The 26174-nt window shown below is 31.9% G+C and overlaps 4 protein-coding genes across 4 annotated transcripts; 2 read left to right on the forward strand and 2 right to left on the reverse strand.

Moving 5' to 3' along the window:
* Positions 1 to 1800: 1800 nt before the first annotated feature.
* On the forward strand, positions 1801 to 6785 carry TRIADDRAFT_57946 (uncharacterized protein; the record flags this gene model as incomplete). Its single annotated transcript, XM_002113937.1, has 18 exons — positions 1801 to 1853; positions 3053 to 3063; positions 3207 to 3281; positions 3426 to 3463; positions 3818 to 3863; positions 3968 to 4043; positions 4266 to 4308; positions 4390 to 4482; positions 4561 to 4611; positions 4691 to 4752; positions 5025 to 5111; positions 5200 to 5337; positions 5414 to 5517; positions 5597 to 5703; positions 5862 to 6020; positions 6130 to 6183; positions 6364 to 6519; positions 6675 to 6785. 18 exons carry the CDS (start codon positions 1801 to 1803, stop codon positions 6783 to 6785), a joined length of 1464 nt encoding a protein of 487 aa, XP_002113973.1.
* A 1356-nt stretch (positions 6786 to 8141) lies between these two features.
* Positions 8142 to 11422, reverse strand: TRIADDRAFT_57947 (uncharacterized protein; the record flags this gene model as incomplete). Its single annotated transcript, XM_002114254.1, has 6 exons — positions 8142 to 8365; positions 8484 to 8604; positions 9429 to 9537; positions 9720 to 9954; positions 10582 to 10608; positions 11182 to 11422. 6 exons carry the CDS (start codon positions 11420 to 11422, stop codon positions 8142 to 8144), a joined length of 957 nt encoding a protein of 318 aa, XP_002114290.1.
* Positions 11423 to 13683: 2261 nt separating this feature from the next.
* TRIADDRAFT_57948 (uncharacterized protein) lies at positions 13684 to 17484 on the forward strand (the record flags this gene model as incomplete). The annotated part of the gene is made up of 14 exons (XM_002113938.1): positions 13684 to 13762; positions 15104 to 15188; positions 15375 to 15466; positions 15554 to 15635; positions 15775 to 15818; positions 15896 to 16020; positions 16106 to 16184; positions 16273 to 16327; positions 16494 to 16601; positions 16700 to 16748; positions 16880 to 17055; positions 17156 to 17252; positions 17366 to 17420; positions 17459 to 17484. 14 exons carry the CDS (start codon positions 13684 to 13686, stop codon positions 17482 to 17484), a joined length of 1152 nt encoding a protein of 383 aa, XP_002113974.1.
* A 1297-nt stretch (positions 17485 to 18781) lies between these two features.
* Positions 18782 to 19111, reverse strand: TRIADDRAFT_57949 (uncharacterized protein; the record flags this gene model as incomplete). Its single annotated transcript, XM_002114255.1, has 1 exon — positions 18782 to 19111. The coding sequence occupies one exon, from the start codon at positions 19109 to 19111 to the stop codon at positions 18782 to 18784; it is 330 nt and encodes a 109-aa protein (XP_002114291.1).
* Positions 19112 to 26174: the final 7063 nt, after the last annotated feature.

Here is a 26174-nt window from a genome sequence, read left to right on the forward strand (position 1 = left end):
ACTATATAATGTCGATTTAGACGCAATTTATTCTTGTTGATCAGTCGGTCAAGGTATCATAAGTGAGCTTGGATTACATGATTGTATCATATCCTGTATAACGGCACTTGCCACTCTATTTAATGTTAGGAATCATAAATTAATTATTATAGATCAACGAAACGATTGGACAAGATTATTGTTTAAAATACAGTTTATTGCTACTGATGACTTGGTCTAATGTACTGTAAATGAGTTTGGATTGATATGATGGCATCTTTGTTGTGTTACTGATATTTATCATGAAGTTTTATGACAGTAATCATAAATTATAGGTCAACAAACCATCTAGATAGGATCGTTTAAAATGATATTTATCCCTACGGATGAGTTGATCTAATGTGCTACAGTTATGCTTGTATTGACGCAATTGCATCTTGTGGTGTTTATATCGTTTGTTATGACATTTTATGGCATCTTTATATCCTCGATTATTTGTAGAGGATGACTAATGAAGATAATAAGCATAATTTGGTAATAGTTTTGATATACCATAATAACCTCTAAACTCATGTTCCAAAGGAACTTGTACTGTTTATCCATGAGAATTAAGTGATTCTAATTACAAGCTTTTAACCGTGGATATTTCGATCGTCTATTTTCCTTGTTATATTATTATTTCATTATGCTCATATTTTCTTTGTCATGTATTACGTATGATAACAATTATACACTCATACTAAAAATAAAATATATAGATTAGAACAACGAATAAAGTACTATTATAAGAGGATTGATAACTATAGTGTCGACCAACTTCTGGTGATATCCTTTTGTGTTCAAATGTGCTGTAGTAAAGCTATAATAATTAGGACTGATTTATACATTTAACCTACGATGTATCAATATAGTATTACTATTTATATGTATGCTATGGTATAGACCAACTTCTACTGATATCATTTTATGTTCAAATGTAGAGTATTCAAGTTTTAAGAATATTAGGATTAACTTATACATCCAACCTACAATGACGACGTTCGGTAGTGTTATAAGGTATACATGCACAATAGTACATATAGTCTAGTTAACGTAAGATGAGCTGGATACAATTACATGGAAATCAAGCTTGAGTTTGTAATATTTCAATATACTGTACGTGACAAAATACTGCATATCATTAAGTGAAAATCCAGTTTTAAATTTGTGATATTCCAATAGATACGATGAAATACTATATACAATTATATGGAAATCAAGATTGAATTTATAATATTTCGATAGATGCGGCAAGATACTGCATATCTAGTACAGTGAATTATATACTTTAAATTTACAATATTCCGATATATGCGGCATCCAGATGATTACAATTAGTCACTGATTGCTATTGCCATGCTAGGCAATCTGATCATTCTAATGCAATTTGTAGTTCCACTTGTAGTCACGATAATTTACTATAGTATATATAATTGCTGTAAAGTATACACTAGATCCTTAAAGAACTTACTCCATTCACAGTACTACTACCGATACACTAGACCGCGTGCTATACTGTGGCCTATAAACGATCTGGAATGTATATCTTCTGTACTAAGACCCTATCGTAGTTCACTAGTGTAAAGCTAGTACAAATACTATACTGTAACCAGACGAGGACACCTCTTGCTCCATTCGTCTTATTAAATTGCAGGAAGAGGCAGTTTTGGGAGAAGATTCCGTCCTAAAAAGTATTTTTAATATTAAATTACATCGTTCATTGCAATCTCCTGGTACTGTAGTAAGGCGAGTTGAGCTGTAAAAACCGCTATAGCAGCTACGATGGAAGATACATATAAATTAGAAAGAAATGATCATCAACAGGATGATGAGAGGTAAGCTAAAGAGTAGGTTAGTAGTCGTTTTTGCGTTGTTGCATGGGAGGAAATGAGATATCACTGCTATTAATTGGAAAATTGCACAGATACTTTCATCAATATTGCGTGAGATAGAGCTATTCTTGAGTCCTTAACGACAAAACTTGGATATGACAGATGTAGATAGATACCTTGAAGCCAGTACTGTATTGTTCATGGTCTTGATTACTCTTTGCCATCGTTGGTATTCGTTTTGCGTTGCCAAATAGGAAGAAATGAACTATCACTACATTCATTACATGATTGCACAGTTACGAGTACATTTATCAACATCGAATGAGATAGAGCTATTCTTGAGTCCCTGATGACAGAACTTGGATATGATAGATGTAGATAAATACCTTAACGACAGTACTGTATTGTCCATACTCTTGATTTCCTATTCTATGCTATCGTTAGCATTCGTTTTGCGTTGCCAAATGAGAAGAAGTTACCTATTGATACTTTGCAATGCTTAGATTAAAAGTACTGCATTGCCCATGGTCTAGATTTCCTACTCTATTCTATCGTGTACACATATGCAGCAGACTTAAGCCACGAATGTAGTTAATAGCATGTTGCATAGTGGCCTCCTTTTATACTTGACTATTCCCTAATTCATTGCAATATTATTATTAATAATAACGGTTGCAGGAGATCTGACATAACCCGATACTTTATTATCTGCAGTGCCAAGATTTAAAACCTCTGAAGGTTCAACAACATCCAATAGACATAACTCAGTTTTATACAAATTATTCGTACAGTTTATACCATTCAGTATAAACAGGAACTAATCAATTATAGTCTTATGCTACTATTATCTTGATTTAGTGGCTACAATTTGGTGCGAAGCTAAAGAATTCATCGTTCACAATATATTATTGCTGCTGAGGCAGTCTTGACTGCCGATTCTTCGTTGATCATTTAAAGATTACATCGCGTACTTGAATCAACTTATCTTCGATATCCCATCACCTTATAGCGTATATAAAATGTTATTTATAGCCACTGATTTCAGATGCTTTGCTTCTATAGTTTATAAAAATTTATGGCAATTAATCGTTTTCAAGATTACTACTATAGTATAATCATACAATGCAATCGATATGACTACAAGTAGCTTACACTACACATGACTGTGTTAACCATTTAAAAATTTTTTCTTCTTTTTATAGATTCCAAGCTGGTTAGTGTTATGCTAGATTAGGATAAGTATTGGGGTTCAGCTGATTTATATCAAAGATCGAAGCTTCTTTATGTCTTACGAGATATACGTATCACACTAATTATTAATATTGTCCTGTTGCTCTTTATATCTATGGTCGAAAGAGCATGAAGATGACTACGAACAGTGGGATGAAGAAGAAGATGAAGATTTCGAAATAGATTGGACCCGATCTAGTGGTAAACCTGAACCTAATACTCGTATACTAGTAAAATTCTTTCAACGTAGATTTCAAGCTAGGGTATACAGTACGGTAGATTTGTTTTTATCTATACTAATGTAAATTTTTACTATCATTTCTTTCCTATATAATATTATGATAGATTTGACCAAAAAGCTTAACACTTCCACTAATTTTAAGGTATGTACCGTACCGTATGTGTTTCTTATGAGACTTTCTTTTTTGCAGCCTATACTAATTTTCCTATGATTTACTAACTGTTTAATTGCACCACTTTGTCGTGAAGTAGATATTAATTGACTATTAATTTTATACATGTATCCTATCCTTGGAAAAATTAACTCACTTATCTGATTCTAAATATCAGACTAATGGTAATACGTTGCAGGTACTCTTGATAATTTTCAATTTTTAGTTGTATCCATTAGTATTCTTGGTTTCTTACCATTTTATTTAAACCACCTCTGCACTGTGTAGATGCAAGACCTTCAAAGCTATTTGTTAATTTATTCGATGTCTTTCATTGTTTAATAGCCAAAGCAAAAATCGTACGGAAAATATGCAAATCGAATTTGTTTAGGTATTTATTTTAAAAATATTTCCTTAAATTGAGGTGTTATTATTTTATAGTAATTATTAGTTGCATCCTATCTTTCAACTCCCAACCTTACCCTTATTTGCTAGATAAACTTGATGTCACTTTATCTAAGGAAGCCGCAAATTTGGTTCTAGAAACAGAAAAGAGAAATTCGTCTTCTCGGTTAGTAAACTTAATCCATCTAGAAACCTCTGCAATATTGACATACGAATGCAATAGAATAGAAAAAGATATTATTTATACTATAGAATCAGATGTTTGTTGCAGATATAATTTAGCACTTTCTTTAAACTAGTTCATTCGATTAAGGGATAAAATTTCTCTTAGTAGCAATTGATATGTTCTAATTGAATATAACTAATAATTATATATTATTAATTTCAGACTGCGTGAGAAAGATAAGGCTGATCGAGCTACTGTTGAACAGGTATGAGCTAAAGATTATGTTAGCATTTTACTTATCGGCCGGGTTTTATAGTGTTATGTTATCTAATCCACTATCTGTTAGGTACTCGATCCGAGGACAAGAATGATCCTTTTTAAACTACTTGACCGAAATATCATAAGCAGCATAAACGGTTGTGTTAGTACAGGGAAGGAGGTAAAAGTTTAACTCAATATGAACGTACTAAAATTAAATTCTCCATTTCTATACCGTGATTACATCATTATATTACAGGCTAACGTTTATCACGCATCTGTTAATAATGGAGAAGAAAGAGCAATAAAGGTTTGTATGTCACTGTAGTTTTTTAAATGACTCTTTAAGTGCAATTTGTCATCAAGTGTTAAAATATCTTTTTCTATAGATCTATAAAACCTCAATATTAGTCTTTAAGGATCGCGATAAATATGTTAGCGGAGAATTTAGGTATTACTTGTTGATGCTTCACAGTAAAATATATAGCCTACTTCAAGAAAATCGTTCTTTGTAAACTTGCTATTAAAACTGAATAGGTTTCGACATGGTTATTCCAAACACAATCCTCGTAAAATGGTGAAAACTTGGGCGGAAAAGGAAATGAGAAATTTGCATAGGCAAGACTTACTCTCTAGGGCGAAATAATATTTAAATTAATAATTATGTGGGCATTGCAGCCATGATAATACTGAATGATATTGAATAATAATATTTCATTACAGACTGTATACTGCTGAGATTCCTTGTCCAAAACCACTATTACTCAAGAGCCATGTTTTACTTATGGAGTTTATAGGAACTAATGGATGGTAAATATTGTAATTTTACTTGTGGTTTGATGATACAATTGTAATTGATAAGCTTTAATTAAAAAGCTTGGCTTGTAATCACGTTTAGGGCATCTCCAAGGTTAAAAGATGTGCAAATATCAGAAAGCAAAGCTAGGGAGTTATACATGCAGTGTATTAATATTATGAGACGAATGTACTGGAAATGTAAATTGGTTCATGCTGATTTAAGTGAATTTAATATTTTGTAAGTTATATGCAATACGTAAAATATTTTGAGAAATTATGTAATACTGAATATTTCTACCTCCTTATATATGTAGATACCATAAAGGTAGCTTAATCATAATTGATGTATCACAGTCAGTGGAACATGATCATCCGCACGCTTTGGAATTTTTAAGAAAGGACTGTTCGAATATAACTGGTATAAGCGATATTAATATTTCATTGATACGTGAAAAATGGATTAATTATCATTCTATTTAAAATTATTTTTGGTCTAGATTATTTTCGAAAAAGACAAGTTTGTACAATGACTGTTAAAGAGCTTTTTGATTTCATCACTGATCCTAATATCACGGATGATAATATTGATGACTATCTTGAAAAGGTTAATAACAATTGTTTGCATCACTAAGTAATTTAATTTCATTAAATTAATCTTTTTGAAGTGACTATGTACAGGCACTATTAACTCGAATCTAGCTATTGTATGGGTGATTTTTTCAATTTCTAAAAAATCTTACAGTAAATTCTTACGTCCCGTAGGCTCAAGAAATTGCAGCTGCCCGTGGATTTAGTGAAGCTCATCCGGAAGACGCAGTAAATGAGGAAGTGTTTATGCGTACCTTTATTCCCAATAGATTAGATGAAGTAGCGGACTTTGAATCTGATATTATGAAAGTACAATCTGGGGACACCGAGGATGTTAGTGAATGTATAATAGCATACAATAATTTTCTGTGTAAAACTTCTTTTTATATTACTTCTAATTTTTTAAGAGTATATACTCATTAATAATCCTATTATTTGCTAGATTCACTACCAAACCATCACAGGTTTAAGAAAAGATCTTAGTGGTCCATCGCAGGTATTTGGGTTATAAATTGTGCTAAAAAATGAAACCTTTAGAATTTTAGATTAGAACAAATATATAAAAGCTTCACTCTAGTGTCCACGGAGGTAGAATTTTTAACTATCGTTCCATAACGAATGGAATTAGTTCTTATTCAGTTTAATTGATATCGTTTCAACTTGACCTAACAAATAGGAACCATCAATCCTTACAGAACAAGCAATCGAAGATGATTCGGAAGATAGTTCAAGTACAGAATCTTCGGATGATAGTGATACTGAAACAGTCAGATCCGCGAAAGAAGAAAAAGGTCCAAAATGTAAAAGGAACGAAGATAAAGATAGCAAAAGGGTAAGTTGTACATTATCACGCGTGAGTAAGTGTAATTTTTCTAATTTTGCAATCAGTTAGCTAGGATAATAGTACTACTGGAATAACAATCTCTATATACGCGTATTTGACTTAATTTATTTGATTGATAATTATGCAAAAACATCAATTTTAAGGAACGAAAGAAATTAGCGAAGGAAGCCCAGAGAGAGAAAAGAAAAAACAAAACTCCGAAACACGTTAAGAAAAGGAAAGAAAAGGTTGCTAGAATGAAGAAAGGAAAATAAATTGTGTCTTGTAAATGGATCAAGTAATCGTGTCGTTATACGCACAATATGCATTACCATATTTGCTGTAAACATGGAATGGATATATGCAACATTTGTCGCTTGAAGTGAAAGATTCGTATAAAATATGATACGATTAAATCGGTGTTCCGGTTTGAACTCTGTATTACTTGTTAAAGCTTTAAATAGAAAAAAGATCCTACTGTCTTTAAAATTCAATTTTAAGATAACAATAATTGAAGGAATTAGTGTAAAATGAGAGACACAGTTAATTAAATCAATGTTCAGGTTTGGACTCTGTATTAATTATTCATTAAGGTCAATACTGAAATGCCATAAGGCCTTGCTACCGGTACGCTACACATTCACTCTTAGAAGTAATAGCTGTGTTATTAACCATTCTCTATGGTCACATAGTATTTTTTAAAGACCACCTAATCTGAAGTTCAATACAGTCAGGAAGGCAATAAAATGTGAAAATAACTTTATTAAAATATTAGCATCAACATTATACTAACTAATGTACTACTTGAAAGTATACAAGTACAAGAAGACGCAGCCTAGTAACAATGCCATGTGTAGCTTGTCGTTCGAGAATCATAGCTACGCGCGTGCAATCCTAATGACTATTTTAACACATAAGAATAATTTACACACTTTAGTATTACAGTTCTAACTGTATATAAATTAGTCATCATGAGCTGACGTAATAAACGTTATAGAAGCAAGAATAAAGTAAAGTCATAACTTCTTTCCTTAAGGATGTAACAGAAATGGTTACCTGAGTATTTAAATTATTATATAGCTTCAATCCTATTGATTTTATATCATCAATAATAAACATATGCGTTCCATTGCATATTAACTTAATATATTCGAGGAACGATAGTCAGTTAATTCTTGCCAAAAGCTGGTTAGGCAAATCTTATACAATAATTATCACATGATAAAATTAGTAAGTTTGATAAATTGGACATTTCTGTTAGTTTCATAAAATTAGTACTGTAGCTTACCCGTTATTGTAACGTAAATATTAAGTAATTATTGAACGTAGAAATTCATCATGAACTGATGAATTACAGATAGATTTTTATTGAAACAAATAGCACAATTTTAGATTTGAAACATTTTTAAGCAGAGAATGTACAAATAGTGTTCAATATTCATCTTAATTCTTGCTTGTTAGGCAGAATTTGGCATTATTGTTGAGTCGGAGTTTAATCACATTCGTCGATAACTGGAGCTTCTTAATTATACAAAGGCATAAAGAGTATGAGCTGAATTTTATTATTCAGCAGAGATCAATGCAGCCCTTGCATAGTTTACTCTTTCATTTGTTGTTCAACCATATCTTACTTATTTGACTAATTGGTCATTTCCATTGCTCTCATTTCTATCAAGATCTGAACCGCCTGAAATTGTTCGTATCCTATCTTTACGGGTATTTCGATTGTAACATAGATAATTTTTCAGGGTAGGGGGTAGATCCAATTCTTTAATTTTATTTAATATACTTTTGCCTAAAGCTTTACGAATAGTACGGCGACATAGACTTCTTAAGCTGTGAGGCTTGCAAGCAGCTAGATTAATTAATTTACAATTTTTAATTAGTGGCCAAATAAGTAAAGATGTGATTTATTAGTATTACAATAAATTGGCTGAAATGTAAAAAGTTTAGCCGAAAACAGTATTCCTTACGCATTTGAATGTGAGGTAAATCGTTATCATTTGCTGACGCTGGAATCAACGGTAAGAAAGCAACGTCTAACATTTCTTCGCATTCCCAGTTATTCTCATCGAGTCTCCGTACACGAATAAGCTATAGTAACGGTATAAAGATTGAAGAGCCGTATGCTAAGTATTGATGGACTAACATCGTAAAAAGTACTTTGATTGATATGTATGCGTATAACACGACTTTTTGTAAAGTCATAATTTTGCTTTGTAATATCAATGCTGAAATGAATGGTTAAAATCATAGAGTTAACTTAAAGCCATGTAATACGTACAGTGTATCATTGAAGATAATTTTAAATTTGCAATGTAAAGAGTGAGTGTCGTAAATGTTGATTTTATAGTATTATGGAAGGAATTGCTATACTGCTGTAACTTTACCGGTATGAAATTCAATATAAGCTACCAAGAATACATATATGAATGCAAAATTTACAATGCACTCATGGTCCTTGTATACTGTAATAACTCCGTTCGATGTATTGTAAATATGTAACATTAATGTACTGCCATAAAAGACCAATTTCCTGCCAGTACAAACTGCTGAATGATTGCAATAGTACATCATGTCTACATGTACACATTTTCTACCTGAGCAATGATAAACTATTGATCCGACTAAGGTCAATTCAACTCTAAATATTGATCACATATGCATACTAATAGTAAATAAAATTACAAAGATAAATACCATTTTAACCTCTTGCCTTTTCTATTCTCGATATTACTCATACTACATCACTGGTTGTTGAATCAAATACGTTAATTGCAATGTCATCACACAATCATCATATTATTGTTTTCAACTTTTAATCTAGATTCTAGGCTAATGGTACATTTTTTACTGTATCATTCCGTCGTTTACTATCAGGAATAAAACAAATAGGATAAAACAAGTAATAAATTCACCTTATCATTAAATGGCATAATTAAATAACCATTAATATTTAGTAATTGCTTAAAAAAGTCATAAGATTCCTCTGGGCAAGCAGCACCGACATAGATCCTATCGTAGCGCCTATGAGATGATAAAGGTTTGTAAGATCCATACAGTTAGTTAATCAATACAACGTTATCATTCATGATCATTACTGGACTAGTGTAGAATAGGATGGATGTTAGCAGTTACATTTGCACGTGGTTATGTAACACAGTCAATAGAATTGATATGGAAGTAATAGGTATCCAAACCAGCATTACCTGGCACTTGGGTTGATACGAAAGCAATTTCCATGGACAAAAATCGGGTTACAAAAGTCAATGATATCTTCATCATTACAATACATAATCAAATATTCTTTGAGTTTACTTTTGGCGTATTCAACTACATCCAAGTGCAATTCAATACCATGATTCACACCAAATGGCCCTAGAAGATTGCCTATGACAGTGGATAAATAACCAGTTCCACTACCGATATTTAAAAATGATTGACCTATAATAGAAAAGAAGATTTGGAATAAATAGATGGATTTCAATGGTTACAATTATTGCAGGTCGATATTGGCAATAGCAATCAAATGGACTATTCATTTCGTTTGTCACGGTTGTGCTGGTATTTAGGAAACAATCCGCCTGTATGACTTCTGTCGATTTTAAATTATCCATCAGTCTACTCGATTTCCATATAAAGAACATATTCCGCTTTTAGCAAAACAGTTGATATTTTGCTGGTTAACCGTTAACTTTACACTCGAATTGTTTTGCTATTGACTAGCTTTGTTAAGGTTGGGCGATTATTTGATGATGCATTTTTAACCATTTTGAATTTATTTCAGTAAGTTATTGCTATAGAGGAAATGATTATTTTTGTTTGCAGTTGTAAATTTAGAAGATATTTCCTGCCGGATTAATCATGAACATTACTCAATGCGCTAATTTGTGTGCTATTTTTACTAGTTTTATAGAGATTGTATAACATTTTGGTGATCCACTTTTAAGCTTTTAAAGCATTTATGATCCATTTGTAGTCAGTTCCGGCGGTTAAGTGAACGATTAGTAGTACTGTTTTTTGCAGTTGTACTCCATATAGAAGACAATCGAAATATCGATGAAATCTTACCTTTGAATGGTATTACATGACGGTAGTCTAATAATCATCACGTAAAGTAATGGACTAAGTTATAGTTACGGTGTTATACGAGAAGATAGAGCGTAAGGATCGGGAATGCTATCTAATTGCGTACAGTAAGTGGATTATTTACTGCCTGTAGTCTTGCTCTAGACAATAGGTTACCATTTGTAATGCTCGTCGAAAGTAATTCATCTTGCTATTTATTGAATCCAATAGTTCCCTAACAATTCTCCTCTTCTTCTTAACCCAGTAAGAAGAAAAAACATGTGACCCACTGGTCTCCATGATTTGAACCGGTAAGAAGGAAAAGAAGGGATGAATTTTTACGCGTGCTGAAAGTCCAATCCAAGGCAACATTGAGTATCATAGTCTACGTTGTCTACATTATACTATACTACTGTCTGTATGTTTGGATTGAAAAAGAATTGATCGAATATGTAGTGAATGGTATGATTGTAGTTCAAGACGGAAGTGAGGAAATTTCTTTTTGCAGACTCTTTTTTTGGCCCCTTTCCCTGATGTGTATAACTTACAAACTATATATTGTCCCATTTTAAATGAAGTCAACGAATGAAAGCCAATAGCTACCTGGTTGGATCATTAATCTTTCGGCTACTTCAGCATAAATACAAGCCGCACTAATATGTAAATTGCCTTGTTTCCATGCCATATCACAGTAAGCATTTTCTTGATATTCTTCTAAATAATAATGGCCTCGGTCGACCGAACGAAATGCTTTCTCAACACTAGGTGTGCGAAGATAATCGACTTTCTTCAAGTTATCGATCAATTCATCATTATCTTCACCACTGCTTACAACACCTCCCATCTTGATGAATTGAATATAGGATTGAAAGCGAGTATTCAACAACGTCTGGATGATTTCCAATGTGCAGACAGGTTTTATTGATTCAATTTCTCTTGTCACGCTATCCACAAACCAAGTCGTTATCGACAATAACTCGACGATGGGCTACAATTTCAACGTTTGAAGGGAATCACAAACTTTTCTCAGTTAATTTCTGACTACTTGTGAGTCAGAAAGAGAAACGCCATTGAGTGCGCCATCAAGGCAATGCTCCATTTCCTATGGTGGGACGCTTGTTGTTGTTGATGTTTTTGTTGATATTATTTTTAATACCGAAGGGAGAGGCTGATTGGAATGTAAAGGAGTAGACTGTTGCAAACCGCGCACAGGATCGATACGATACCATGAACTAGATAGGACAATCCAATACAGCAAAGAGAGAGAGAGAAAATGGTGGGTACTGGTACGATACTGGTACTGATCGCCAGTCTGGCGTCCAATGGAAAAGAGTACTATACACTGTAGGAGAGAGTACTATGTATTGTAGAACTCGATAGCACAATCCAATACAGTACAGTACAGTACTGTACTGTACTGTACAGCAAAGACTGAGAGAGAAAATGGTGGGTACTGGTATTATGCTGGTACTGATCGCCAGTCTGGTATCCAATGGAAAAGAGTACTATACACTGTAGAAGAGAGTACTATGTATTGTAGCACAGCCGTCTCATTGGCCATCACTTTCTTTCTAGGAAGTCGAGTGTACAGTACGTACACAAAGGCCACGACTGCGCCTGAGTCACCGGCTGACAATACTCTTCTTGTACTAGGTAAGTGTTGAATCATCAGTAACGACAGTATAGCTGTGTAGTGGATGCAACATGGACTTTCCTTTTGTTATGGTAACATCTTGCCTATCGTAGAGTAGAAATAATCGACGAGAAACCAGCGGAATTTACACTGCTGTGCAGTGTACACTAGTAGTCATCGACAGTACAGTATTATTAGTTGATGTCGTTGAAAATATCAATTTGGAAAAAGCTCTCCTAGGTCTAGACAGCGGGCTCCAACTATTCTGCAGGACAATATCGACCTAACAGATTAAGTCAACACACTATCGTGACGTGTGTTCATAAAGTTGACAGTAGTCACGTGACATGAAGTCATTCATCATGATCTTACCTCAAGATCTCCAAACCAGAAATTGTAGCTGCTGACAGTGTACTGTACTGTACACTGTACAGTAGCAAAACGATCGTTGAATACAGTACTGTATACTGTACACTATACTGTATAGCTCTACCCATTGGGAATTGACATCGAAATTACAGGGACTACTAGAGCTGCAGATCCCTGCCATGGGACTCAACCCCACAATATATCCGAACATTTTGCAAAAGCTGGAACCGAAATGCTGATAGTGCTAGACATCGACTTTGTTTTTGTGCATTTATTCAATTACTTGGACAGCGTTGAGTAAAATAAGTGAAGAAAAAATGGAGCACATCGGCAGCTCCACCTCGTACAGTACATGATGTCGACCTGAAGTGAAGGCTGAACTTTCAACTATGGATATACTGTACAGTACCTGGACGTACAGTACTGTACATACAGTACTGTACTGTACAGTACAGTAAAACTGCATGGCGTAAAGTACAGTACAGTACTGTACTGTACTGTATCCAACTTCCTACAGTACTCTCCATTTTGTCTCGTACTGTACTGTGGTGAGGACGCATAAAACCAAGGTTGCCAGGACAGGACATGCTTCGCTGTGGATGAAATAATGTACAATTTAGCCACGACAGTTGGAGCGATCGAATATGAAAACTTTAAAGCTGTAAGTTTTGTACTTTTAGAGACATTAAGCTTTAAAATATAAAAGTTTAAATAAACTATGCTACCTATTCTACTGTACAGTGTACAGTACAGTACAGTACCTTCTTAACAGGATTTGACTAGATTTACGAGTGTGCGGGTAAACCTACAGTACCGTAGAATCCCCTCCCCGTACCGGCAACCCTCACGAAAACATTGACCCGTCGTCGGGTTTGACCGGCTTCTACGGTACAGTACGGTACTGCACACAGTGTACAGTACTGTACCTTACAGTACATTTTACTGTATCGTACTGTACGGTACCGTATAGCGATTTGTACTGTGTTGTAGATGAGCTTGAGGTATCAAGGCTTGAGCTATCACAAACCGAGCAAGAACTTGCCTTGAAGAGATCTCAAAACAATTTCAGCTTGGCATCTTGTGCCGTTCTACTGGATTTCAAGATGACTTTCATGAATGCAATGTACAACTTTTTCAATCGTCATCGCCGAAAAATTATCATTTCGTCAGCCATTGCTGGAGGTATGTATTGCTCAAGAATCGTTGATAAGGGACTGTTAACCGATTGCAATTTTATAGTTGGATGCATACCAATACTAGGCTCAAAAAGATGCCAATGCTTTTCTTATCCACATGCAGTAATTCTATTTGTCTAATCGATAGCATTGTCCAATTAACTTACCATTCATTCTATTATTATTCAGAGTCTTGTTGCATCATCTACGATAATAGTACAACTACAAGATTCACCGTAGTAATAGGCAATCAAATCATAACGATGATAATACGAAGATGGATAGACTACGATCAGTTGTTCGAAAGCACGCAATTGTAAATTGCGGTCCGTACACACTGACATACCTTAACAACTTTCAAAGTCTTTTCATCTTATATACATGTATCGAGTGTAGGCTTAGCATATCATAGATACTCTATGTTGTAACCATGTCATAGTTTTGACTTAGTAGCGCAAGAAACACGGTATCATTATCTTAACTCCTATACAGTACACTGTAGATGCAGTAGGTAAAGTGGTGAAATAGACAGCAAGCAAGCGGTCGAACGCTTTTACTATCAGTCTATCAACTTGAAATGCTCTGACCAAAGTCCAAAACAGTCCAAGCTCTTGTCATCATTATCATCCCCAGAATCTGCTCATTTAGATATCATAGATGATGACCGAGATAGATTAAGTCGATAAGTGGATTGAAATGTTCACCTTTAAATGAAGTTGAAAAGGATAAACAGACACATTAGCTAAATGACATTTCTTATAAATACAGACAGTAATTTGTAGTACTGTATAGAAAACGGAACACTTGTCAATATAGGCAACGCATTGTGAGATGTAAAACAGAAAACAGCATTTTTTTCTTATAAATACAGTACAAATAGTAATTTAAACTATTCAAGAAACTCGTCTATGCAGCCAACGTATTAGAACATGTAAAAAAGGATAGATTGTCATAGAACGAATCTGCAGCAACTTCACTTAATTTCGTGCAATTTAATCCTAATAATGTAAGCTAGAAACCATAGGGGTCACTAGTGCAAAGCATGTCTTATAGACATCTCCTTGTTTCTAGAGGAAATGAAGGTATAGCTGAAGCCCGTAAGATATACTTAATTAATCGTACTATGAAGTATGTACTGTACAACAGCACTTTATCGGACACGATTTTGTATTGCTGCCACAGACCCTGACAAAAATCGAAGCAGGCTTTTTCTCCTAAAACTATAAAATAATCTCTCCATTATAATAAACTTGTTTCTCCATCTCATGACAGCTAGATACTAACAATTTTAGGTACTATAGAATCTAATCTACAATCCTAAATTAATAGCAATATATTTATAACCAAGGTGTTGTTGTCTTGGTCAAATATTCACAATGGCGATTGCAAAAATATATTGAAGGCGAAACAACGTTACAAATGACACGAGCAAGGTATGTACAATTGATACGATCACAAAGTACCTTTTCAATAAGGGATTTAGTAATTAATTACTGTATTCGCCTATTCCAAAATTAGTAGTCACCGCTATACTGCTGGCGTAAATCGCTTCTTCTGTTACTTGATTAGGATATAAACCATTATATCCTAAATCTTATTCATCTTTATCGCTTTTATAGGATGGAGAATCATTTTAACAACAATCAAAAGACTTGCCATTTAACAAGTAAAACTAATAGTAGTATTCATACTCTTATATCTATCTTGACAAGTAAAATTACTCATATGAAATGTATGATACCTGACCAATTTTCCTGTAAAGTTTACCTGCATATCTATTTTATATTCTTACGTATAGTTATATCATTACTGCCAAATCTAAGTGAAGCAATCGAAAAAGAAATCAATTTGGATGAGTTAACAGAAAAACTGAAAGCAAGGTAGATTCAGAACAAAAATACTAGGTTAAATGGTGTCCGTTTATTTATCAGTAAAACACTTTGTGCAAAATTCTTATTTGATAAAAATGATTATCATTCCATAATCATTAAATTAATTTTTTTAATATTCATCCGTTAGACCTCCAAATCGTCTGCAAATCTGGGAAAATTTAAAGACGCTAAGTAATAAACTTGAACTGCTATTCTTTCGTTAGACAGGATATTGTATCTTAGATATGTTATATCCATTTATTACATAGCATTTACACAAGTGGTAACCAAGTTATACAGCGTATGCATGCTAACGATTTTGGTTCGTATTCAACTAAATATTATTGGTGGTTATATGTACCTTGATAGCACAAATGATAAAGAGACAAAAAATGTAAGTTGCTATTATTGTAATCACTTATATGACAATAACTTAAAAGCATTCGTATGAAGAGAATTCTTCTAATTCATAATTGCAGGCAGATAGCGATCAAACTTACGCCTCTGCACGATTACAACAGCGCTATCTTTCCGTGGTCTATTATTTATTGGGAGATGGTATTGCGCTAATATCAATAAAAGATAATACAGTAATAGCCAAACGTTATCTACATTATATAACTCCAAATCAATTTGTTTATATTAGGAATGAAAGAGTTTATAAAAGTTGTGAAAGATACCATAAGTGATATTGTTACAAAGTAAGTTATATGAATATTCGAGATATTATAATACAACTATATTTAAGAATCTTTATACTTATGCAATACTGAGTACAGTAGATGACCAATAAGGATGATTGCCAATAGATAAAGTAAACTTGTAAATAAACTCATTTTCAATTTCGATGTCAATCAATTCAAACAGCTTAAGCCTAAAGAAAGAAGTATCACTTGGCGATATTAGTCAATTGTTTCAAAGAATAAGGATGGTTTTACATGATAAATTATGTCAAGCTAATCAAGATTCGAAAAGGTATAGTCATAGTTTACCCTATAATTTCAATTCCTGTTAATGTAATCAAAGATTCACTTACAATGTCTCATTATATTCATTTTTGACACTATATCTAGCTTTTTAACCTCGTTCATGATACCTCCTAACGATGAAATAAGTGACTCGGTATTTAGCTATGCTTCACTATGAAACTGACCTACCTTGTTAATCGTCAATAGTTTCTGCGATATTTTTGCAATCTTCAGGAATATGATATATTTTAACTAATTACTGAACCATTGTTTATTTACGTATAGTTTGAATCCCTTCAAGAGAATCAATTATTTAGTAAACTGATGTCAGAAACTAGAGATATGATAGAAAGTCAAGATTGCATTAAAGTAATGAACCATTGTTTAGATTTTGGTTTTAATACTTTTATGGACAAGGTTGATGAGGCTGTTAAACAGCAAGTGACTTCGAAGAATATTGAGTAAGCTTCCTTACATTCGATAACATAAATTAGTTATTATCAATTGTTACTTTTCTTGTAGTACTTTGTAATGAATCTTTATTTGATTACTATATTACAGAATTACTTTGGCAGTTGCAAAATTATTGCCAGTTGTAACGAGTCAACTTAAAGTCATGATGAAAGAATCAAGTAACACTTCCAATTCATTCTTGCAGGTATACAGTACTATTGTTTAAAGAATCCTATTTTAAACTTTTAGTAGCTATTAATGCCGTTAGAGATGGAATAACTTTAAATTCTTTGTGTTATTAATGCCTGTTACTAACAGTTAATCAGATTAATTGTATGTAATTATGCTCAAAATACCCGTAAAATGAGCAGAGGTAAATTGTAATTCTTGATTACTTTTGAACAATTTTAGAAATTGATGGATCACAAATTAATTGAAATGTTATCATTGAACATATATGAAGCATTTGCGCAGCCTATTTAAAGAAAATGCACAATAAGGATATCATTATAAAATGTGTTAGATGTTACAGCCCCATACGGAGAATTTACAACTTAATCTAAACATAATTTCGATTTTCGTATTGTAAACACATCTCCCATGCAATTATCAATGCCATTTTTTAACATTTCTTATCATTTATGTACAATCAACAAATGTATTAAGTCTATTATAAGAACTGATAGATTATACTCGTAAATGCAATGATGCGATCATAGCAAATTCTTTTTTATTGCATATTACTAGTCATGTCTATATGACAATCGCCATAGTTTTATTTCTTCGCCCATAGCTAATTTAGGGTATGTTCAGAAACTATCTAAATAAGGTAATCTTATGGTACTACTGTAAACTCCATAAATCTTTCCACTACGGTGTATTTCTCTTAGTCGCTACGGTACATAAATATTTACTTGCAAAAAATTTTCATTAATTTTCGATAGCACTATTATAAATGCAGTGACTACTACTAGCTTATATCGCCCATGGTTATAAACTTTAATCATAATATTAATTATAACCGAGTGACCTATAAATGTATAATAAATGAATGATTAATTCTTTCAACACATTCTTTGGACTTCGAAAGGATTTCTTAAAACCGTGTTGCTCATTCTTATCAAACCTGTGTTTGATTGAATATTAGAATATACGAGTAGTCCTTCGTAGTAGTAATCTAATGGAATACTACTTAATCCCAATTGCACGATAATTTTAATGATAATGGCAACGAGCAGCCCTCATTTATTTTATTTAGTATAATGAACGAAAGCATAAGTGAAATGTTTAAGTAATGTAATATACTGCCTTTTGATTGTCCTATCCATTTTCATGTATTCTCATCAAGAAAGATCATTATGTTTCATTAACATCACACATGCAATTATTAGGCAACAATCAATCAAATGGTTTACACATATATATATCCATTAAAGAAATGTAAATGATTTTAACATTTTATGAGATATGATTTTTACATCCTAGAGAATTTAAAATAAGTATCGTTAATATATATATATACCTTATTTAATGTAGTAAACATGATCTTAGAGTGGTATTTTAAAATTCTAATGCCGCACAATTGATTTATTACTGTCTTCAATTGTATGCATGAAAACTGTGATATCAGAATGCGCGTAGTAGAATACTTTTCGTAATGTATGATCGAACTAGATTAATTCAGTGAACTAATTGAAATTACTTTTTCGTATAATAGTATGTATTATAGCAAAATTATGATCTGTTAGCCTTTTTCTTCTCATCCATCACTTCTCTTCGACAACACTTGGTAAAGGTTTTATGGAAGTCTTTACATTTGTTCATTTCTTTAATTTCGTTTATATGTCGATTGATGCTAGTTTTTGATTCTAACTTCATTTTCTTAGTTGTAATCATATTGAATAATCTATCGATACTGATAGATTTTAGATGACAACGATAGCCTTTCTTAGCAGCTAGGATACCCCATTTGCAGCAATTGCGAACTTTATTGACTAATCTTCTTTCATATGTTGTTAAAACGTCTTCCTCTTCATGTTTTGCCCCATGACCAGACGTAGCCATAGTAGGTGAACTTTTATTGTCTGCTGCTATTGCAAATTATATAAAATAGCAATAAGTATTTAAATAATATATTTCAATTTAACGATTTCGAGTTGAAATAGACCTACTAAGATAATTCATAAAAAGAAAATTAAAGCTAAAATGCTTTATTTAATTACTACCCACTAGCATGGCAAAGTGAACAACACAAAGCATATCTAGTTATGTCCTGTTCGAGTCATAGTTTTATCCTAGTAAGTACAGCATACTATCAAATTGATACCTATTTGATAGTAATCTGATAAGCAAATTTTTTAGCTACCATTTGTTTCCATATTCAATTTCAAATATTAAAAAGGAACAAATTCAGTACTCCAGACTTATAGTTGAATAAATTTTGAATAGACCCTAACATGTAATGAATTACATTTTTGTCACTGCAATTTAAAGAAGTAACCCTTACATCGTTTAATGGCTTTCTCATAAATATGAGATAATACAGTAGCTTAACTAAATTGCAACATTCAAAACTTTAAAGCCTTAGGTAATACTGCTACGATATTAGATGTTCATTTGTTGAATTCCTTTGGTTGTAGTTTTCCTTTGTGCTCGAGCAAGAACTGAGATAATAATCGATTGCTATCCATAAATAGATTAAGTCCATTTTATAATTTTCTGTTTAGTTACTGTAAGGATTAGTAAATGAAAGGACCAAGTTTTCTAGCCCTCGACGTACCTCGGATTATTATATTACACTTTATTAACTTTAAATAGTTGCTCATTGATGAAAGATAGTTATATGAGATTTATCATGTGTTTGTACTGTATATCGGTAAAACTAGGATATTATAATGTTTACGGTAAAGATAGCAAATAGAGCGGTAATTCATATATTAGAATATGGTTAGTTCATCATATTCTGACTAGTAGAAATAATGTCTAAGTAACTACTGTATTAATTTCCATATTGGATTAATGATGGTCCGCTGTAAAATGCTGTTACTAATAATAATATGAATATGTATAAAATATGGTAGAATGTTGCTTTGCTGATTGCAGCTGTGAATGCTACGCTACGAAAGGTATTAAGGTGGAAACTTAGATTATTCTAGTAATTCTTTCTAAAAGTGCTTAGAAGTTGTATTCCTCTAGAGTAGAGCTGTGCATACGTTGTCTTTGTATAAGATCTAGTAAAGTTCTAATTTTTATAAATTTTGAATTTTCGTGATTGCTTATATCACAATAGCATATCGGAAGTCTTTCTCTTTACTAGAGATAGCATTACACTACTAATATATGTTGAATTGAATGTTCAAAATATATCACGCTTATATATATAATCATTGAGACCATAATTTTATCTATGGATTACTCGCAGTAGAGCTACTGTACTACCGTCCTTCATAAAGTAAACTTCTTTTCTAAATATTTTGTTTCTAAGAAAATCGGCTAGATACAGTAGCAATTACTATTCCCTATTTTGAAAATGTATAATAGCGATGAATTATTTCTTAATTAAAATTCAATTATGCTTTGTATTGACGCGCAGTATAGTAGAATATTCACAGATCTAGCGTATTTTAGATTTAAAATGTGATACTTTATGTCATCGGCAATCTATTTTTTGTGACTTTAACTTCGGAGATTAGAGTTAGCTTTATTTCTACAATGAAAATTGCTTGTAAAACAGAAGTTAAGTTGTTTTCACTAGAATGTAATCCTACTCATAATTTATTCTATTTGATTTATGCGTTGCTTCAATATCAAAGTATCAATCAAGCATATGTTGATCTTTAGTCTATATCGCTATACATAACTCGAACGTTTAACTTTAATATCTACCTTACAACGTAATCATGGTTGTTATGTATAAATACGATATAATATCTCCTCAATAAAATGAATAAAGTGTGTATCTAGATAGCGTTTATTATCGTTAATGTCAACAGACTAGCTGCAATTCGTACACTTATCGTTATAGTAATATGATTACAATCTACTCTATCATGGCTAATTAATTGAAAAATATTACGTAAACTGAAACTTAATGAATCATAAAATATTTATACTCTATATTGTTACAGTTTTACGTCAATCTAATTAATGTTATGCGCGTACTCGGTCAAGGTCAACTATGTAATTTTTTATGTTCATATGAACTAATTAATTAATGGCATAAAAACATGAAGTAATACGTAGGTAAGTACAATAGTTAATATATAAATAAAAATAAAATTAGACCAAACGGTCATTTATGTTACTCGTTTAAGGAATAATAAGATGAGATTTTGACACTAGTGCTTGTTCAATTTCATGCCAACTAGGTACTGTACTGCGTATCTTTTGAACAAATAAACAGGCATGGTCATTGTAGTAGGTCATTGAATTCTAGCAATATCCGAAAATCTTATAATTTAAACTTTTAGTTGAGTAATGAGGAAAAAAAAGTGTGAAAAATAACAATACTTACTCACGTTATTTTTAAGTGAGTTAGAAATGATATTTAAGTGATAGCAGCTACGTGGATCTTTTATCTGCATGGCTTTGAAACTGATCAATAATAGCCAAATATCTCTTTGTACACATAAGTAAATAGTAATAATTCATCATGAAAGTAATTTCTATTGTCTTTCTCAGAAGTTTTTAAATACTGCACTATTTCATCTTCAATATTGCAGATAAAATTATTATTTTATAATCCCATTAAAATCTAACTACGACTAAAAATCGCATTGAAATTTTAGCTCTAAAGGCAGATTTTCTATTATTATTATCATATCACATATTCTCTTTTTGGGTATCAAGTAGAATATTGATAGGCATGCTTCCCTTTCCTTTTTTGTTAATTTGATAAATTTTCATCTACATAGGGTCTTGTTGATAGAATATTGTCGATTTTAAGAGTGATTGCTATATTAATCGTCATAACAATATAATGTAGTTGAAAATTTATAAAAGCGATTTAAATTCAATTCAATGAAGTTGATTCATTATGTATCGATCTCGATCCCTAGACAAGTATTTATCAATTAATTTTTTACATCTGATTTCGTAGAAAGTATCGGTGGTGCATACAGTAATTTGATGGTGCTATTTTTCTCCTAAATTCATTATAATAATAAATATAATGTTAAATATTAAGCTCTCTCTATCAAAATGCAAAAATATGATAATTTTTTCAATTTGCTAGCAATTAGGGCCATAAATTATTTCATAATTTTCATTAACTAATAATCCATTCTATATTCTTATGCTGTACTTTTATACTTTATTTTGGAAAGATGCTAGTCTACATGATAGCTATTATAACTGAATTTTTCAAGTAATAGATAGTTATAAGCCCCTTTTTTAAATAATTCTAATGTGCGACATCTTGTTTATAAAGTAAGCTCCATGAATAACTATTATATTGATAGAAATTGGACTCTCACCAAAGGTTACACAGAAAAGGAAATAAATGTTTTAACAATGATGATAGTCTATTAATGTGCGTTTTAGTTGTGAAAAAGAGTAAGAGGTGTTAGATTCGATGACGATCAAAGTACTAACGTAGGAATTAAGTAACATAGTCATGAAGTATTTTGGTAGTATTTCATTAGAAATAAGAAGCCCAAACATTTAATGATGAAACGTTGTTGTCACATCACTTGGATATACAACAGATCTTTAAGACCGTATAAGTAAGGTAATATGAAGTCTTCTAGTCAATGATAACTAATTAAACGTTATATCATGTTATAATAACTTATGATGTATATAAGTTTATAGTCATGTTGGTGGGGAATTAATGCCTTGTATTTCACCATTAGATACTATAAACAAGTCATAAAATAACTAACTTGCACGAAAAATAGACTGTATAGCGTACAGTATGATCAATTTTCATGATTAGCAAACAGCGTGGATGTACATATCTATCATCATATTAGAAGAAAACAAAAGTTCCCATTTTAAGCACTAAAGAATAAATGTATAAACACGTGATGAAAAACTATAAACGCAAGTTGGCGATAAGTTAAAATATTACAAATGACTGACAATAATGAATAGCATAATGTATGTGGTAAAAGGCTATAAAGTATTGTGTATGGCAAATTAATATGAAAAAGTCAGGGAATTAGAGTTGATCAAACCCATGGAGAAGAAGTCGATTTGTTGATTCTCATTACTCATTATAATTAAGGATTTGAATAGTAGGCGGGGCTAAATAAATAGTGATCGTCTAATTTTTCTTCATTGAAATTAAAATTACTTTAGACGATTAACCTCTACGAGAGACAGAAGTAAACTGTTGGATAGGCTTACCTAAACTAAAATAGTTATAGTCAATCAATGCCTTAGAGATTTCGCTTTTTAAAGAGTTCCACAAGTAATCTTAACGATCATAGCTACCGTCGCAATAATGTAGACATAATAGCATATCCATTTTAATACCGTAAGATATAGATAAAAAGTGACAATTGAACACTACCCAAATTGAAGGAGATTGTACATGTGCGTTTATATCTTTATAGATTATCTAAAAACGCTCCCTTATTATTTAGATTGACTATTTTGATGTAAACAATACAAAAAATTTCATTACATATTAGTAAATTGTACAGAGTAAGTGCATATGTACAAGAGAGAGAGGAGAGAACATGTCTAAAAAGACTTATTCTGTTATCCGAGTTGACTTAGTGTGCATATTTAACAAATAAGAATATCTCGATTACTATATGTACCGTAGATGACGAGTACAAATTCGTTTGATTACTCAGTTGCTATATTCATTTTTACTTACTACTTGGAGCAATAAATTAAATAGGAAAGTTGAAATTGGTGAAAGAAAATTGTTAAATAGGAAGATTTTGTCATTAGTACTGATAGAATATTAGCTAGAAAGCTATCAAAATGATCTTTAGTATCTTTCGTCAGTTTAAACTTTAATTAAACGCTCTTGCTATTGGAAGTGGTATTCTGTAAGTATTTCTTAAAGTTAAAGTAATATAGAAACATTGAATTTTTGATTTCATAAGAGAGGGTAACAATTTGGTTAAAACTTGCTATATAGACTCATTTATCACTTAAAATGCTGTTATCAATTGTCAGATATTTTCTTATAAGAACTATTATACATGAAAATAAACTTAACCCATACTTATTCAGAGTAATCGTTTATTGTGAGAAAATTAATAGCTATGATGAAGATAGTTTATATCTGTTCTTACCTTTGGCTAAAGTTGGTAAAGCTACGGCTACCATTATAGTCAATGCTAAAATTGTAAACGATAGTTTCATTTCGACGACAAAGAAATTGAAGAATAGATGCCTTGCAATTGATGGTAATCAATTTTTCTTGATTAGTAGTTAGTTTGCCAGATAGTACAACTAATGTTGGCCTTATTTAGTATAAGATTAATTTCGAAAAAAGGACGAGGAAGAGAGCGATAGAGGGGAAAACTTCAGACTATAATTATGTAATGATCTATCGAGTAAAGGGTAACCCGACTTCTTTTATTTACTGCCTTAATTGATCTAAAGTAATTATACTCGTATGATTTGGATCCTAGATAACACGTATACATATACATATACAGTATATAGAAACTGTTATTGTTTTATTTCATGGCATGATCATGGTATTATTTATTTTATCGATTGTGTCTCGACAACACTGCAATCTATTTCCTTCATCAACTTATAGAATAGATAATAAAATCAGCTATTCTAAGACATACAACATGATTGGACGATTATTGACCACAAAACAAGTTTAAAATAATCATCCGTAGTCCTTATCAGTAACGAGAACCCTAATTAGCCTATTGGATAAAAGTCTTGACATCGCCTATTGAACAAAATTAAGATGCAACTGGAAATAAAGCCTATCCTATAAACACCAGTAATACAATGCGAATAATTTGCATTGTATATCTTTTAATTATTGTACGGTCTTATGTAGTCTTATGCATATATATTCATTTTGATGTATTTCCAAGCAAATAAAAATCAATATTGTTTTATTCACGATAGAGAAGTTAATTGCAGGAGGTGCAGATTTCTTGTCTTTTATGTTTTCAAAGATAAATAATACGTTTGTACATGCTTAAACTAGAAACACAATCTAAACATGGACTTCCTTACTAGCATTAAGAGTAGAAGTTTTTTGTATATATTTTAATATCAACAGAGCAGGTTGATAATGATGAATGTTAATTAATTTCCAGCATGCTTGGACTGCAACATAAAATCAAACCATGTAATGTTCATTGGTAAACTAGTATGTACATAAATAAATCCTTTCTTGCATGATTTTTTTATCATTAAGAGTTGAGGCTAAGTTAGTTTAACCTCCATTCTATAAAGGTTATGTATTGTTCCATTTCCAACATTAGATCGATTCGTTCATTATTAATTGGCCAGATGACAGATGAAATAAATTATACTCTTTATATCCGATTGAGTAGAATAGAAGTTGGCAGATATTACTAATAGCATTGGTATTTGTAACATGATAAAGGATTTAATCCCATGAGAGAATCTTTGCATCATTCATGGCATTGCATGCAGATTGATATCAAGACGTGATCTCATATCACGATTTTAATTAATAGAATGTAATATTGTACATAAGGACTACAAATGGCGCCGAATAATCAGTTGGATCTCCAGCCTTGCCATTTATTATAAGATCGGCGCCTTTATGACTCACACCAATATATGCCATCTATGCAACAGTATGACATGGAAAAATTGGATAATAGAACTCGATCACGGTAGAACTAGAATTATTATCTTCGTTCCAATTTTGATTTCGGTATGTAAATAAATCAAACTTCCGTTTCAACGATCCTTAAGATGTTCGAGTTAAGGGCCATTTCTAATCATAGCTATCATTTGAATTGTTGGAATCTACTGCACAGGCAAAATAGACCATGCTATAGCGTCAATCTATATATACTTGCCAATTGGATAATTAAAGAATTAGAAAATGTGTAAAACAATATACCAGGTGAATAAGTATTAATATTGTGTTTTTACCGTCAGACATGGGGCGTATTACGGTTTATACCTATACTATTATTTATTCATAATTAGGGAT

This window comes from Trichoplax adhaerens, genomic scaffold (genome assembly GCF_000150275.1).
Source record: "Trichoplax adhaerens TRIADscaffold_7 genomic scaffold, whole genome shotgun sequence".
In the NCBI taxonomy this organism is placed as follows: domain Eukaryota; kingdom Metazoa; phylum Placozoa; class Uniplacotomia; order Trichoplacea; family Trichoplacidae; genus Trichoplax; species Trichoplax adhaerens.